Source organism: Nerophis lumbriciformis, linkage group LG39 (assembly GCF_033978685.3).
Source record: "Nerophis lumbriciformis linkage group LG39, RoL_Nlum_v2.1, whole genome shotgun sequence".
Taxonomy (NCBI): Eukaryota; Metazoa; Chordata; class Actinopteri; order Syngnathiformes; family Syngnathidae; genus Nerophis; species Nerophis lumbriciformis.
The window spans coordinates 4995001-5010105 of record NC_084586.2 but is presented as its reverse complement, the minus strand read 5'-3'; the positions used below and the strand labels follow the sequence as shown (position 1 = coordinate 5010105).

The following is a 15105-nucleotide window of genomic DNA, read 5'->3' as shown; positions in this document are numbered from 1 at the left end:
TATAAACCCCGCTACCCCCTACCCATAATAATGTGTTAATTCCACTACTGTATATATCGGTATCGGTTGATATCGGTATCAGTAATTAAGAGTTGGACAATATCGGATATCGGCAAAAAAGCCATTATCGAACATCCCTAGTTATCGTCCTATTTTAGTCAGGGTAAAATAAGTCCTTGACAATAACTAAGACAACATTTTTTTGTCAACAAAATGAACACTGCAACATGATAGTGATGGTGTTTAAAAACAGCAAGTGGCTCAATCTAGGCTTTGTTATTTTTGTAGTTCCACTCACTGGACTGCTCACTTCCTTCAGCTTCTGCTCTGCCACCTTCAGGTTGGACTTGTACGTGTCGTTGTCGGGGTCCAGCACCAGCGCTTTCTTGAAGTAGGAAATGGCCTCGGGATATTTGTTCATGGCCGTCAACGCCAGGCTGGAAGCGCGGAAAAAGAAGAGGAGAGAAGACGTGGTTGATTCGTAACGATCCGGGAGTTTCCCCGAGGCGTCTCCTTCACTCACCCCATCCTGCCGTACGCTTTGCTGTAGCTGGGGTCGATGGCGATGGCTCTCTCACAGTCGCCGGTCGCCTCCGTGTAGTTCCCCAGTTTACTCTCAGCGGCCGCCCTGCAAGGTGAGCAGATGGCGCAGCATTACTTGCACTCCCGTCGTCATCACAATGTTAGCTCGTCGCCAATACCTGTTGCAGTAGTAGACGGCGTTCCTCAGGTCCAGCTCGATGGCCCTGCTATAACATTCCACTGCACACCGGTAGTTTTCCTCCTTCATGTGGTTGTTCCCTAAAAAAGTTGTTTGCACTCTGACACTTCCTTTGTCCGTATATGGTCATTTCCTTTTAAATATGATGTGCCATAGCAACTACTTTTCCAGCAACGCTTACCTTCATTCTTAAGCTGCTCAGCTCGTTCGGCCTCTTCTGGAGATGGCGATGTTGTTGGCATGCTCAGGACGTCGTTCTAAAGACATCCAAATGTTCAAATGTATCCGCTCCTGTTTCAACCAAGCTGTGCACTTTGGATAAGTAGACTGCATTGCTTAGGGCACAGGTGTCAAACGTCCCGCCTGGGGGCCAAATCTGGCCACATTTGATGTGTCCCACTATTTCATTTTATAGTGGCTTGCCACATCATATTCTGTGGTCTTCCATTTCATTTTATCGTGGCCCGACACATAATTTTATTTTGTCTTCCATTTCATTTTATCGTGGCCCACCACATAATTCTTTGACCCGCCACATCATTTTATGTGGTCTTCCATTTCTTTTGATCGTGGCCCACCACGTCATTTTGTTCTATGTGGCCTGCCACATCATATTTTGTGGTCTGCTATTTAATTTTTGTGGCCTACTACATCATATTCTGTCGTCTGTCATTTCATTTTATTGTGGCCCACCACATAAATTATGTGCCCCGCCACATAATTTTATGTGGTCTGCCACATAATTTTATGTGGTCTGCCCTTTATATTTTATAATGGCCTGCCACGTCATTTTATGTGGTCTTCAATTTCTTTATATTGTGGCCCACCACATCTTTTTATGTTGTTTGCCATTTCTTTTAATTGTGGCCCACTACATCATTTTATGTTTTTTGCCATTTCATTTTATAGTAGCCTGCCACATCATATTCTGTGGTCTATGTCAGTGGTCCCCAACTATATATTTTTTAATTAAATCAACATAAAAAACACAATATATACATTATATATCCATATAGTTCAATACAGTCTGCAGGTATACAGTCCGTGAGCACACATGATTGTATTTCTTTATGAAAGAAAAAAAAAAAAAACTCCCCCGCCCCAACCCTCCCACCCAGTCCGTGGGAGAAATTTTCAAGCGTAGACCAGTCCGCAGCTACAAAAAGGTTGGGGACCACTGGTCTATGTCATTTTATTGTGGCCTGCCACATCATATCCTGTGGTCTTCCATTTCATTTTATTGTGGCCTGCCAAATCATTTTATGTGGTCTTCCATTTCATTTTATAGTGACCCGATACATCATTTTATGTTGTCTTCCATTTCATTTTATTGTGGCCCACCACATAATTCTGTGACCCGCTGTCAGGTTTGTCACTGACAGTTTAGTTATGTTTTGAGTTTTTCCTCTGTTTGTCTTTATTTCCCGTCGGCGCTCTTATTTTGGTTATTTCCTACTTGTCTCCCTGAGTGCTGTGTCCCCTCAGCTGTGGCTGATTGGCACCTGGCCACACCTGGTGTCAATCAGCCAGCTGCTATTTAAACCTGCCTTCTCCTCCAGTCAGTGCTGGATTATTGTAGTGTCTACCTGTCCTTGTAGCTGTCGTCATAGTGGTAAGCTGTTCCTTATAGCTATTTACGGTTGGTTTCTCCTAGCTTCTTGTTTTCCTGTTAGCCGTTTGCTATTTACAGTTTTTCTGTTTTCTGGTTCCTGTTTCCATTTTGCCTGTTCCTAGTTTGTGTTTTTACTTTATTTTGAACATTAAATCATGTTTTCCTGCTCAACGCCTGCCACCATCTCTGCATCTTGGGGTTCGTCACCTACACACCCTGACAACCCGCCACATAATTGTATGTGGTTCTCCATTTATTTTTATTGTGGCCCACCACATAATTTTATGTTGTTTGCCATTTTGTTCTATGTGGCCTACCTTTTCATTTTATTGTGGCCTGCCACATCATATTCTGTGGTCTGCTATTTCATTTTTTGTGGCCTGCTACATCATATTCTGTGGTCTTCCATTTAATTTTATTTTGGTCCGACACATAATTTTATGTTTTCTGCCATTTCATTTTATTGTGGCCCACCACATAATTCTGTGCCCCGCCACGTCATTTTATGTGGTCTGCCCTCTATATTTTATCATAGCCTGCCACATAAGTTTATGTGGTCTGACTTTTAATATTTTATCATGGCCTGCCACATCATTTTATGTGGTCTTCCGTTTCTTTATATCGTGGCCCACCACATCTTTTTATGTTGTTTTCCATTTCTTTTAATCGTGGCCCACTACATCATTTGATGTTTTTTGCCATTTCATTTTATGTGGCCTAACATTTAATTTCATAGTAGCCTGCCACATCATATTCTGTGGTCTGTCATTTTATTGTGGCCTGCCACATCATATCCTGTGGTCTTCCATTTCATTTTTTTTGTGGCCCCATACATCATTTTATGTTGTCTGTCATTTCATTTTATTGTGGCCCACCACATAATTCTGTGACCCGCCACATAATTGTATGTGGCCTGCCACATCATTTTAAGTGGTCTTCCATTTCTTTTTATCATTTTATGTTGTTTGCCATTTCGTTTTATGTGGCCTACCACATAATTCTGTGACCTGCCACATCATTAAAGTCGCCCGCCATGTCATTTTAGTGGTCTGCCATTGGATTTTATTGTGGCCTGGCACGTAATTTTATGTGGTCCGCCATTTCATTATATTCTTTCCCACAGCATCATTTTATGTGGTCTGCCATTTCATTTATCGTGGTCTGCCATTTCATTTATCGTGGCCCGCCACATAATTCTAATGTTCCCCGCCAAATCATTAGAGGTGGTCCGCCTCGTCATTTTATGTGGGCCGCAACATCTTTTTATATGATCCGCCGCAGCTTTTTATGTGGCCTGCGACATCATTTTATCATGTCCCGTCACGTCATTTTATGTAGCCCACAACATCATTTATGTGCTCTTAGATAGGTTGAAAATGGAAAAAAAAACACTTTCTGGCTAAATGTATTAGTTATTTGAAATTTGACAGAAAAGTGTTGCATAATTATGTTCTACACTTTAATAATATCTGATCTTCCGAGCATTTTTTGTTATCAAAGATAAAAACTTCAATAATATTTACAATCTTAAAGCAAATTGTCCATCAATCTGTACAAAATACATTAATTAAACACAGTTGCCTTTGCAAATTGTGTAACAAGGCTGTTATGTTTATATTCATAGATATTCACTGTTACATGTGGCCCTTTGAGGGCAGCCGTAATTACGATGTGGCCCTCATTAATAATAATAACAAATAAAAATGTGTTTGACATCTCCAGCTTAGTAAGAACATGCATTAATTACTTATTACTATTCTATAGTCCAGGTCACGTGACGTGGACATGATTCCCCACTCACCTTGAGCAGTGAATTGAGGAAGACCTCCATGAGGGGCTGCGGTGCCGCCAGGTGACAGTCGCTGGCGCTGATCTTAAAGGTGGTCTCCAAACATTGGATGGCAACTAAACCAAGTGAAGTTCAGAGGTGAGAGATGGAACAGTCACAGGTGGTTATGGATCAGACAGTACCAGTACCTTCCAGGCTTTCCTGCTCGTCAGAATTCAAAGTGCCGCCGTGCGTCTGATCTCGTAGGAACTGCACGATAGAGAACGCCAGGCGCTTCTCCACCGCCATGTTTACCTACAAGCTGCACGCAAACACACCTGCTATGGTCACATGTTGTAAGTACCAGTCAACTAACAGTGTTCAGGAGTATCAACACAGCATTTATATACTGTAATGCTATTATTAATTCTGCATGTTATCCACTTAGCACATAGATGCCCTAATCGTGTTTCATCGATTAAGCCAGTGTTTTTCAACCTTTTTTGAGTCAAGGCACATTTTTTGCGTTGAAAAAATCCGGAGGCACACCACCAGCAGAAGTCATTAAAAAACGAACCCAGTTGACTGTAAAACGTCGTCGCAATTGTTGGATATGACTTTAAACCATAACCAAGCATGCATGACTATAGCTCTTGTCTCAAAGTTGGTATACGCTCACCACCTGTCACATCTTATTTGACTTATTCGGAGTTTTTTGCTGTTTTCCTGTGTGTAGTGTTTTAGTTCTTGTCTTGCGCTCCTATTTTGGTGGCTTTTTCTCTTTTTTTGGTATTTTCCTGCAGCAGTTTCATGTCTTCCTTTGAGCGGTATTTCCCGCATCTACAAACCCCGTTTCCATATGAGTTGGGAAATTGTGTTAGATGTAAATATAAACGGAATACAATGATTTGCAAATCATTTTCAACCCATATTCAGTTGAATATGCTACAAAGACAACATATTTGATGTTCAAACTGATAAACTTTTTTTTTTTTTTTTGCAAATAATCATTAACTTTAGAATTTGATGCCAGCAACACGTGACAAAGAAGTTGGGAAAGGTGGCAATAAATACTGATAAAGTTGAGGAATGCTCATCAAACACTTATTTGGAACATCCCACAGGTGAACAGGCTAATTGGGAACAGGTGGGTGCCATGATTGGGTATAAAAGTAGATTCCATGAAATGCTCAGTCATTCACAAACAAGGATGGGGCGAGGGTCACCACTTTGTCAACAAATGCGTGAGCAAATTGTTGAACAGTTTAAGAAAAACCTTTCTCAAACAGCTGTTGCAAGGAATTTAGGGATTTCACCATCTACGGTCCGTAATATCATCAAAGGGTTCAGAGGATCTGGAGAAATCACTGCACGTAAGCAGCTAAGCCCGTGACCTTCCATCCCTCAGGCTGTGCTGCATCAACAAGCGACATCAGTGTGTAAAGGATATCACCACATGGGCTCAGGAACACTTAAAAAACCCACTGTCAGTAACTACAGTTGGTCGCTACATCTGTAAGTGCAAATTAAAACTCCCCTATGCAAGGCGGAAACCGTTTATCAACAACACCCAGAAACGCCGTCGGCTTCGCTGGGCCTGAGCTCATCTAAGATGGACTGATACAAAGTGGAAAAGTGTTCTGTGGTCTGACGAGTCCACATTTCAAATTGTTTTTGGAAACTGTGGACGTCGTGTCCTCTGGACTAAAGAGGAAAAAAAACATCCGGATTGTTATAGGCGCAAAGTTAAAAAGCCAACATCTGTGATGGTATGGAGGTGTATTAGTGCCCAAGACATGGGTAACTTACATATCTGTGAAGGCGCCATTAATGCTGAAAGGTACATACAGGTTTTGGAGCAACATATGCTTTCTGTGTGGGGTTTGCATGTTCTCCTTGGTGGGTTCCCTCCGGGTACTCCGGCTTCCTCCCACCTCCAAAGACATGCACCTGGGGATAAGTTGATTGGCAACACTAAATTGGCCCTAGTGTGTGAATGTTGTCTGTCTATCTGTGTTGGCCCTGTGATGACGTGGCGACTTGTCCAGGGTGTACCCCGCCTTCCGCCCGATTGTAGCTGAGATAGGCTCCAGTGCCCCCCGCGACCCCGAAGGGAATAAGCGGTAGGAAATGGATGGATGGATTGGTTGCCATCCAAGCAACGTTACCATGGGCGCCCCTGCTTATTTCAGCAAGACAATGCCAAGCCACGTGTTACATCAACGTGGCTTCATAGTAAAAGAGTGCGGGTACTAGACTGGCCTGCCTGTAGTCCAGACCTGTCTCCCATTGAAAATGTGTGGCGCATTATGAAGCCTAAAATACCACAACAGAGACCCCCGGACTGTTGAACAACTTAAGCTGTACATCAAGCAAGAATGGGAAATAATTCCACCTGAAAAGCTTAAAAAATTGGTCTTGTCAGTTCCCAAACGTTTACTAAGTGTTGTTAAAAGGAAAGGCCATGTAACACAGTGGTGAACATGCCCTTTCCCAACTACTTTGGCACGTGTTGCAGCCATGAAATTCTAAGTTAATTATTTGCAAAAAAAAATAAAGTTTATGACTTTGAACATCATGTTGTCTTTGTAGTGCATTCAAATGAATATGGGTTGAAAATGATTTGCAAATCATTGTATTCCGTTTATATTTACATCAAACACAATTTCCCAACTCATATGGAAACGGGGTTTGTTCTTTGTTTTAGCAATCAAGACTATTTCAGTTGTTTTTATCCTTCTTTGTGGGGACTTTGTTGATTGTCATGTCATGTTCGGATGTACATTGTGGACGCCGTCTTTGCTGTCGTCCAGCATTCTGTTTTTGTTTACTTTGTAGCCAGTTGAGTTTTACTTTCGTTCTGCGTAGCCTTCCCTAAGCTTCAATGCCTTTTCTTAGGTGCAATCGCCTTTTGTTTATTTTTGGTTTAAGCATTAGATATGTTTTACCTTCAGCATTAGATACCTTTTTACCTTCAGCATTAGATACCTTTTTACAGAGGTGTGGACTCGAGTCACATGACTTGGACTCGAGTCAGACTCGAGTCATGAATTTGATGACTTTAGACTCGACTTGACAAAATGTAAAAAGACTTGCAACTCGACTTAGACTTTAACATCAATGACTTGTGACTTCACTTGGACTTGAGCCTTTTGAATTGACATGACTTGACATGACTTGCTACTTTCCCCAAAACCCAAAGATGAAAAAGTTATTCGGGAGCGCTCCGTATTTTTCATTGTGTACTTGTCTATCAGCGTTGCGTGTGTCAGCTGGTGTGCTGTCAGTACAACAGCCAATCAAATTAGATCTACTTTGTTTTCATCACACAGCATTCATCCAATCAAATTGCAGGACAACCAACGAAGAAGACATGTCCAAACCACACGCCAGTGAACAAAAAATTATACCTAAAATAATTTCGTTTGGGTATAAAAATTACGAGGTGGTCAACACAAAACGGTTTGCAGTATGCAACACATGCGGTTCGAAAATTACTGATGGAGAGGCAACAACTTCCAACTTCGTCCGGCATTTGAAGTTGCACAAAGAACGGTAAGTTTTGAATGTAAGATAACGTTTATTGGCTAAGTAACGTGACTTTTATTTGCTGTGTAGTTAAATCAGTGAGGCTGTAAACTCACTGCTAACGTTATAACGTTATTGCAAACACGGGAATCTGTTGCAGTTCACTACCTTATTCATACTTTTTGTTCAGTGATTTTTTTTAAGCAGGGTTACGTTAGTCAATATATCACACGTAACGTTAGACGGCGGTCAGCAGCACCGCGTATTTTAGCCACCTAAAAAAAGACAAAAATAGTAAAATAAAGGTAAAATAAATACTACGCCCCCATCGTGCACAAATGACTGACAGACTCTTGGCTAATTTGGTCTTTTGCAAATGCAATGCAGCATAGGGCCCTGACATATAAAAAGTACAACTTTTTTGTTATGTTCACGTATATGTCATGTTTTTTCAATGTTAACACTTTTGTACAAATAAGTACATTTGCACTTTATTTTTTAATGTGTTTGTTCTGTAAAGGAATGAGTTAATGTTTAAAATGACTGGTTAATAGTGCTATTATAAAGTGCAATGTCAGCACAATTTTCTTTCCTGCAATTTAAAATGCACTTGTTTTAATAAATAAATACAGCGTTTGAAAAGCATACACAATCTGTGTTAATATATTAGTCTGTGGTTAAAAGGACTTGAAAGGACTCGAAACTCAAAATGCAGGACTTAGGACTTGACTTGAGACTTTCCAGTCTTGACTTTGGACTTGACTCGGGGCTTGCCTGTCTTGACTCGGGACTTGACTCGGACTTGAGGGCAAAGACTTGAGACTTACTTGTGACTTGCAAAACAATGACTTGGTCCCACCTCTGCCTTTTTACCTTCACACTGCCTCCCGCTGTTTCCGACATCTACAAAGCAATTAGCTACCGGCTACCACCTACTGATGTGGAAAAGTATTACACGGTAGAGATGCGCGGTTTGCGGGCACAACCGCGGAGTCCGCGGATTATCCGCGAATCGGGCGGATGAAATTTAAAAAAATTAGATTTTATCAGCGGGTCGGGTCGGGTCGGGTTGGGCGATTGAAATTTTAAAAAATTAGATTTTAAATAGATTCAGGCGGGTGGCAGTTAAACCAATTCGGAAATATATATACATAGTTAAATGTTGTTACCCACATACGAAAAACGAGCAGGCACCTGCTGCATATGCCACAACAGAAGAAAAAAAAAAAGAGATGGACACTTTTACGGAGCGGAGAAGGCCACCGACGCCTCGCAGGGGTCCGGGACCGAGGCCCCTTCCCCTGAGAGGGCCCCACCGGGAGCCGTAGCTGAGGCGATCCGCGAGAAGGGCCCGACGCACGTCCAGGGTCACCACCGCACCGACACCCCGCCTCGTCCGCCTTCGCCGCGGCCGGCGTCACGCGCAGCAGGTAAGCAGCTTACCTGCCCACCACCCCCGTGGCCGGGGGCTCGTAACAGAGGTCACTTTGCGCGCTCCGCCCGCGCAGCTTACCTGCCCGCCACCCCTGTTGCCGGGGGCGCGTAACAGGGGTCACTCCGCGCGCAGTGCGCTCACGAAAGGGGTGGGGCTCACCCTGGTTGATATAGACAGCAGCTAGGACGGTGGCCATGGAAGTTGGAACCCGCTAAGGAGTGTGTAACAACCCACCTGCCGAATCAACTAGCCCTGAAAATGGATGGCGCTGGAGCGTCGGGCCCATATACCCGGCCGTCGCCGGCAGCGAGACGCGCTTGGAGGTGCGCTCAGCGCGGCTCCCATATGATTGCGCACTGGTGTGCGTCTGGGTCGTGACAGCGTGGCACGCGAATGCTGCATTGGATCAGTCTCTTTTCTTTAACAGGCAAAAGCTTTATAACCTCACTAATGCCTTGCATCGTCTATATTAGATATATAACAACGGGCGGATGCGGTTCTGATCAAATGTTAGATCGGGTGGATTGCGGATGGTTGACGACTTTCTGATGCGGTTGCGGATGAAATAATTGCCTATCCGCGCATCTCTATTACACGGTTACTCTGCCGAGCTCTAGACAGTACAGACACTCAACAACAACACATCATTTGCGGATTATAATTACTGGTTTGCAAAAAATATTTTTAACCCAAATACCGTTTGTGAAATTAGATCATCTCCCACGGCACACCAGACTGTAGCTCACGGCACACGTGCCGCGGCACAGTGGTTGAAAAAGACTGGATTAAGCTGTAAAAGTGGGCCGCGGGCGTGATGACGTCACGGCGGAGCAGGTGCAAACGGTCACGTGGGGGCTAGCTCGTTGACAACACAGCTTGTGACGTAACAACATCGCAGCATCTCCGATAGCGCCCTCCTTAAAATGTCATTTTTTTATTATCTTAAAATACGGCAAGATAAGTCATCCGAACGTTCTAGCAAGTTAGCTTTTAATGAAAATAATTAAGCCCCCGGCGTACGATCGGTGAGTGTGGGCTTCTCTTGCGTTGATGCTAAAAGGCAAACCCAATTCTCAGCGACGCGACAACGATCACAAAAACACACCATAAAGGCCACTGTATTAATTTATGAAAAAAACTATGAAGCATCTTCGTCCCTCATGTCGTTCACTTACCTGAACTGAGCTAACTGCTGCCGCCCTGACAGCCAAAGCTAACTAGATCAACTGCGCATGCGCAAGGAGGGTGCCAATCGTCAAGCCGCTTCTGGACGAGAGACAATAACGCAGTAAGAAAGATTATAGTTTTGTTGTACTTTTGCTTTCTTTTTCATTGCGTTTCAAACGCATGACGTTGGCATGTTTGCGTCACGTGTCACGCTTTTGATTGATTGATTGAAACTTTTATTAGTAGATTGCAAAGTACAGTACATATTCCGTACAATTGACCACTAAATGGTAACATCCGAATAAGTTTTTCACCTTGTTTAAGTCGGGGTCCACATTAATCAATTCATGGTACAAATATATGTTTACACTTTAACGCACAATATCTCAATATGTATACGTATTTTACGAAGTTAGCCTGAATATGTGAACATAAACACCTAACAAGAGCACAATGATGGAATATTTAATAGTTTGAACTACTCCATGAAGCTGTAGGTCAAAGGTCGTATATTGTCTAAAATGTCATGGAGCAGCGTTAGTATGTGTTAAACATGTTGTAAACATTATTTTAATGGCCGATTCTAAAGTTTTGCAATCACCACAAGGTGCCATATGTTCCTGAGGATCTCTGCAATGCGACACCGGACCCTCGGCCGTCATAGGAAGAAGGTCACCGCTTAGCACGGAAAGAATGGCGAGCTCGCGCCAAGTGTGATTTCCTGCAATGTGTCGCTTGCCGCTCTGGCCTTGCAGCCTTTTGATGCTCAAACGTGTTCAAGCGCAGTCTCTGCCACTCTTTGCAGCGAGCCTGAGTGGACGATGACCATTCTCGACGGATCTGCGATTGTTCCCGTGCGAGGCTGCGAGGAAAACCTGCCGAGGTGGGATCTGACGCCCAAGGAGATCGCGACAGCCACGGAGCGCCTGATGAGCAGAGTGAAGAAGGTCTACGATGAGGTCGGCTCTCTCAAGGTGGAGGATGTCTGCGTTGAAAACACCCTGAGAGCTCTAGCCAACATCAAGCTGGACTATGCATGTAAGTCCTCATCATGCACTGTCTAGTGGATCTGGTGGGTTACTGCACCACTTGGCCCCAAAGCAAGTGGAGTGTAACTTAAAGCTTTCTATTTGGCTCTCAACAAAGACCGACACTTTCCCTTCCCTCTCCCTTATTTTTCCGCTTTGTCTTGTCTTAACTTTCTTGGAGCTTCTTTCTGCACTGCTCTCCAAAATCTTAATGGGATTAATCAACTGGCCTCTCAACGAAATTGACAAGAGCTTCCCGATAAGAAGCTTGGGTCCTGACAAAACGATGGACTCATGGTAGAAGTGCCTGCTGATTCTTTCAGTCGAGGACGTTGACGTATGTACGTATTTGGAATCATGATAACTGGTGTATCGACAAATTGAAAGACGCTGGCAGCTGTTCGAGGTACACTAAAGCTGCCACAAAAGATTGAAGGCTGGGCAGAGCTGTGGGCACACAAACTTTTGTGGTTTCTGAACTAAATCGCAAACTGGATAACATCTTGGAGAAGCTTTTCGCTCTGCAAGGCAAAACTATGATCAATTTGTGAGCCAGAAAGCCAACGAGAGCAGTGTTTTTCAACCTTCTTTGAGCCAAGGCACATTTTCCCAAGGCACACCACCAGCAGAATATGTTAAAAATTAAACTCAGTAGCCTATTTTGACAATATAAATTAATACTCCACAAATACAAACCCTGTTTCCATATGAGTTGGGAAATTGTGTTAGATGTAAATATAAACGGAATACAATGATTTGCAAATCATTTTCAACCCATATTCAGTTGAATATGCTACAAAGACAACATATTTAATGTTCAAACTGATAAACATTTTTTTTTTTTGCAAATAATCATTAACTTTAGAATTTGATGCCAGCAACACTTGACAAAGAAGTTGGGAAAGGTGGCAATAAATACTGATAAAGTTGAGGAATGCTCATCAAACACTTATTTGGAACATCCCACAGGTGTGCAGGCTAATTGGGAACAGGTGGGTGCCATGATTGGGTATAAAAACAGTCTTTCACAAGAAAGGATGGGGCGAGGTACACCATTTTGTCCACAAGTGCGTGAGCAAATAGTCAAACAGTTTAAGAACAACGTTTCTCAAAGTGAAATTGCAAGAAATTTAGGAATTTCAACATCTACGGTCCATAATATCATCAAAAGGTTCAGAGAATCTGGAGAAATCACTCCACGTAAGCGGCATGGCCGGAAACCAACATTGAATGGCCGTGACCTTCGATCCCTCAGACGGCACTGTATCAAAAACCGACATCAATCTCTAAAGGATATCACCACATGGGCTCAGGAACACTTCAGAAAACCACTGTCACTAAATACAGTTTGTCGCTACATCTGTAAGTGCAAGTTAAAGCTCTACTATGCAAAGCGAAAGCCATTTATCAACAACATCCAGAAACGCCGCCAGCTTCTCTGGGACCGAGATCATCTAAGATGGACTGATGCAAAGTGGAAAAGTGTGCTGTGGTCTGACGAGTGCACATTTGAAATTGTTTTTGGAAATATTCAACATCATGTCATCCGGACCAAAGGGGAAGCGAACCATCCAGACTGTTATCGACGCAAAGTTCAAAAGCCAGCATCTGTGATGGTATGGGGGTGTATTAGTGCCCAAGGCATGGGTAACTTACACATCTGTGAAGGCACCATTAATGCTGAAAGGTACATACAGGTATTGGAACAACATATGCTGCCATCTAAGCGCCGTCTTTTTCATGGACGCCCCTGCTTATTTCAGCACGTGTTACAACAGCGTGGCTTCGTAAAAAAAGAGTGCGGGTACTTTCCTGGCCCGCCTGCAGTCCATACCTGTCTCCCATCGAAAATGTGTGGCGCATTATGAAGCGTAAAATACGACAGCGGAGACCCCGGACTGTTGAACGACTGAAGCTCTACATAAAACAAGAATGGGAAAGAATTCCACTTTCAAAGCTTCAACAATTAGTTTCCTCAGTTACCAATCGTTTATTGAGTTGTTAAAAGAAAAGGTGATGTAACACAGTGGTGAACATGCCCTTTCCCAACTACTTTGGCACGTCTTGCAGCCATGAAATTCTAAGTTAATTATTATTTGCAAAAAAAAAAATAAAGTTAATGAGTTTGAACATCAAATATCTTGTCTTTGTAGTGCATTCAATTGAATATGGGTTGAAAAGGATTTGCAAATCATTGTATTCCGTTTATATTTACATCTAACACAATTTCCCAACTCATATGGAAACGGGGTTTGTACTTGATGCAATTGTTTGATTATGACTTTAAACCACAACCATCCATGCATCACTAATTCTCTTGTCTCAAAGTAGGCCTACAAAGCAATTAGCTACTGATACGGAAGAGTATTACATGGTCACTCTGCCGATCTCTCGACAGCACAGACACACATCACATTATTTGAGGACTATAATTATTGGTCTGCAAAAAATATTTTTTAGACCATTTAGGTGAAATTTGCATAATATCTCACAGCACATTGGTTGAAAACCACTGAACTCGAGCACACAAACCATTGGAATGTGTTTGCTCGCCCTAACTAAACCACCTTCATCTACAATCTCTCAGCATTGGCCTTGGCAGGGTCATGCAGTAAACACCCCAGTGAGACCATTGCAGCAAAAGACACTCCGAATCCTTTTCTAAAGACACCTGGAATGTTGGCTCTGTTCTGTGATGCAGAACGGAGCAACTTCCCAGCCTACAGACAAACACGCACCTGTGGACTACTAGTGCACATATACAAAACCCAAAACCAGTGAAGTTGGCAGTTGTATAAATGGTAAATAAAAACAGAATACAATGATTTGCAAATCATTTTCAACTTATATTCAATTGAATAGACTGCAAAGACAAGACACTTAACGTTCAAACTGGTAAACTTTGTTATTTTTTGCAAACATTAGCTCATTTGTAATTTGATGCCTGCAACATGTTTCAAAAAAGCTGGCAAAAGTGGCAAAAAAGACTGAGAAAGTTGAGGAATGCTCATCAAACACTTAGTTGGAAAATCCCACAGGTGAACAGGCTATTTGGGAACAGGTGGGTGCCATGATTGGGTATAAAAGCAGCTTCCATGCAATGCTCAGTCATTCACAAACAAGGATGGGGCGAGGGTCCCCACTTTGTGAACAAATGCGTGAGCAAATTGTCGAACAGTTTAAAAACACCACTTCTCAATGAGCTATTGCAAGGAATTTAGGGATTTCATCATCTAAGATCTGTAGTATCATCAAAAGGTTCAGAGAATCTGGAGAAATCACTGCACGTAACATTGAATGCCTGTGACCTTGGATCCCTCAGGCGGTAGGGCATCAAAAAGCGACATCAGTGTGTAAAGGATATCACCACATGGGCTCAGGAACACAACAGAAAACCAATGTCAGTAACTACAGTTGGTCGCTACATCTGAAAGTGCAAGTTAAAACTCTACTATGCAAAGCGAAAGCCATTTATCAACAACACCCAGAAATGCCACCGGCTTCGCTGGGCTCGAGCTCATCTAAGATGGACTGATGCAAAGTGTAAAAAGTGTTCTGTGGTCTGACGAGTCCACATTTCAAATTGTTTTTGGAAACTGTGGACGTCATGTCCTCTTGACCAAAGAGGAGAAGAACCATCCGGACTGTTATAGGCGCAAAATTCAACAGCCAGCATCTGTGATGGTATGGGGGTGTATTAGTGGCCAAGGCATGGGTAACTTACACATCTGTGAAGGCGCCATTAATGCTGAAAGGTACATACAGGTTTTAGAGCAACATATGTTGCCATCCATGCGTCGTCTTTTTCATGGACACCCCTGCTTATTTCAGAAAGATAATGCCAAA

General features: G+C 42.8%; 2 protein-coding genes across 6 annotated transcripts in view; one reads left to right on the top strand and one right to left on the bottom strand.

The window, feature by feature from the left end:
- The window catches only part of sgtb (small glutamine rich tetratricopeptide repeat co-chaperone beta), a 14323-nt gene extending 3968 nt beyond the window's left edge, over nt 1–10355 (bottom strand). The window contains exons 1-7 of one of the 2 annotated variants that reach the window (XM_061932050.2): nt 10240–10355; nt 4311–4423; nt 4135–4238; nt 903–978; nt 702–801; nt 524–628; nt 299–437 (exon numbers count right to left, since the gene is read on the bottom strand). In XM_061932050.2, the coding sequence (XP_061788034.1) occupies nt 299–437; nt 524–628; nt 702–801; nt 903–978; nt 4135–4238; nt 4311–4410 (624 nt within the window). In that variant the 5' untranslated portion in view covers nt 4411–4423; nt 10240–10355. Of the gene's footprint in view, nt 1–298; nt 438–523; nt 629–701; nt 802–902; nt 979–4134; nt 4239–4310; nt 5160–10239 lie in introns of those variants that run through there. The other variant, XM_072912728.1, reaches the window with a different exon arrangement.
- The window catches only part of nln (neurolysin (metallopeptidase M3 family)), a 25078-nt gene continuing 10402 nt past the window's right edge, over nt 430–15105 (top strand). For 2 of the 4 annotated variants that reach the window (XR_009811786.1, XM_061932039.1), the window contains exons 1-4: nt 430–635; nt 4098–4260; nt 4318–4457; nt 11037–11269. Coding sequence is in view for 3 of the 4 variants with exons in the window: in XM_061932039.1 (XP_061788023.1) it covers nt 4453–4457; nt 11037–11269 (238 nt within the window). In the remaining variant the exon portion in view is untranslated. Of the gene's footprint in view, nt 636–4097; nt 4261–4317; nt 4458–7551; nt 7657–11036; nt 11270–15105 lie in introns of those variants that run through there. The other 2 variants (XM_061932040.1, XM_061932041.1) reach the window with 2 other exon arrangements.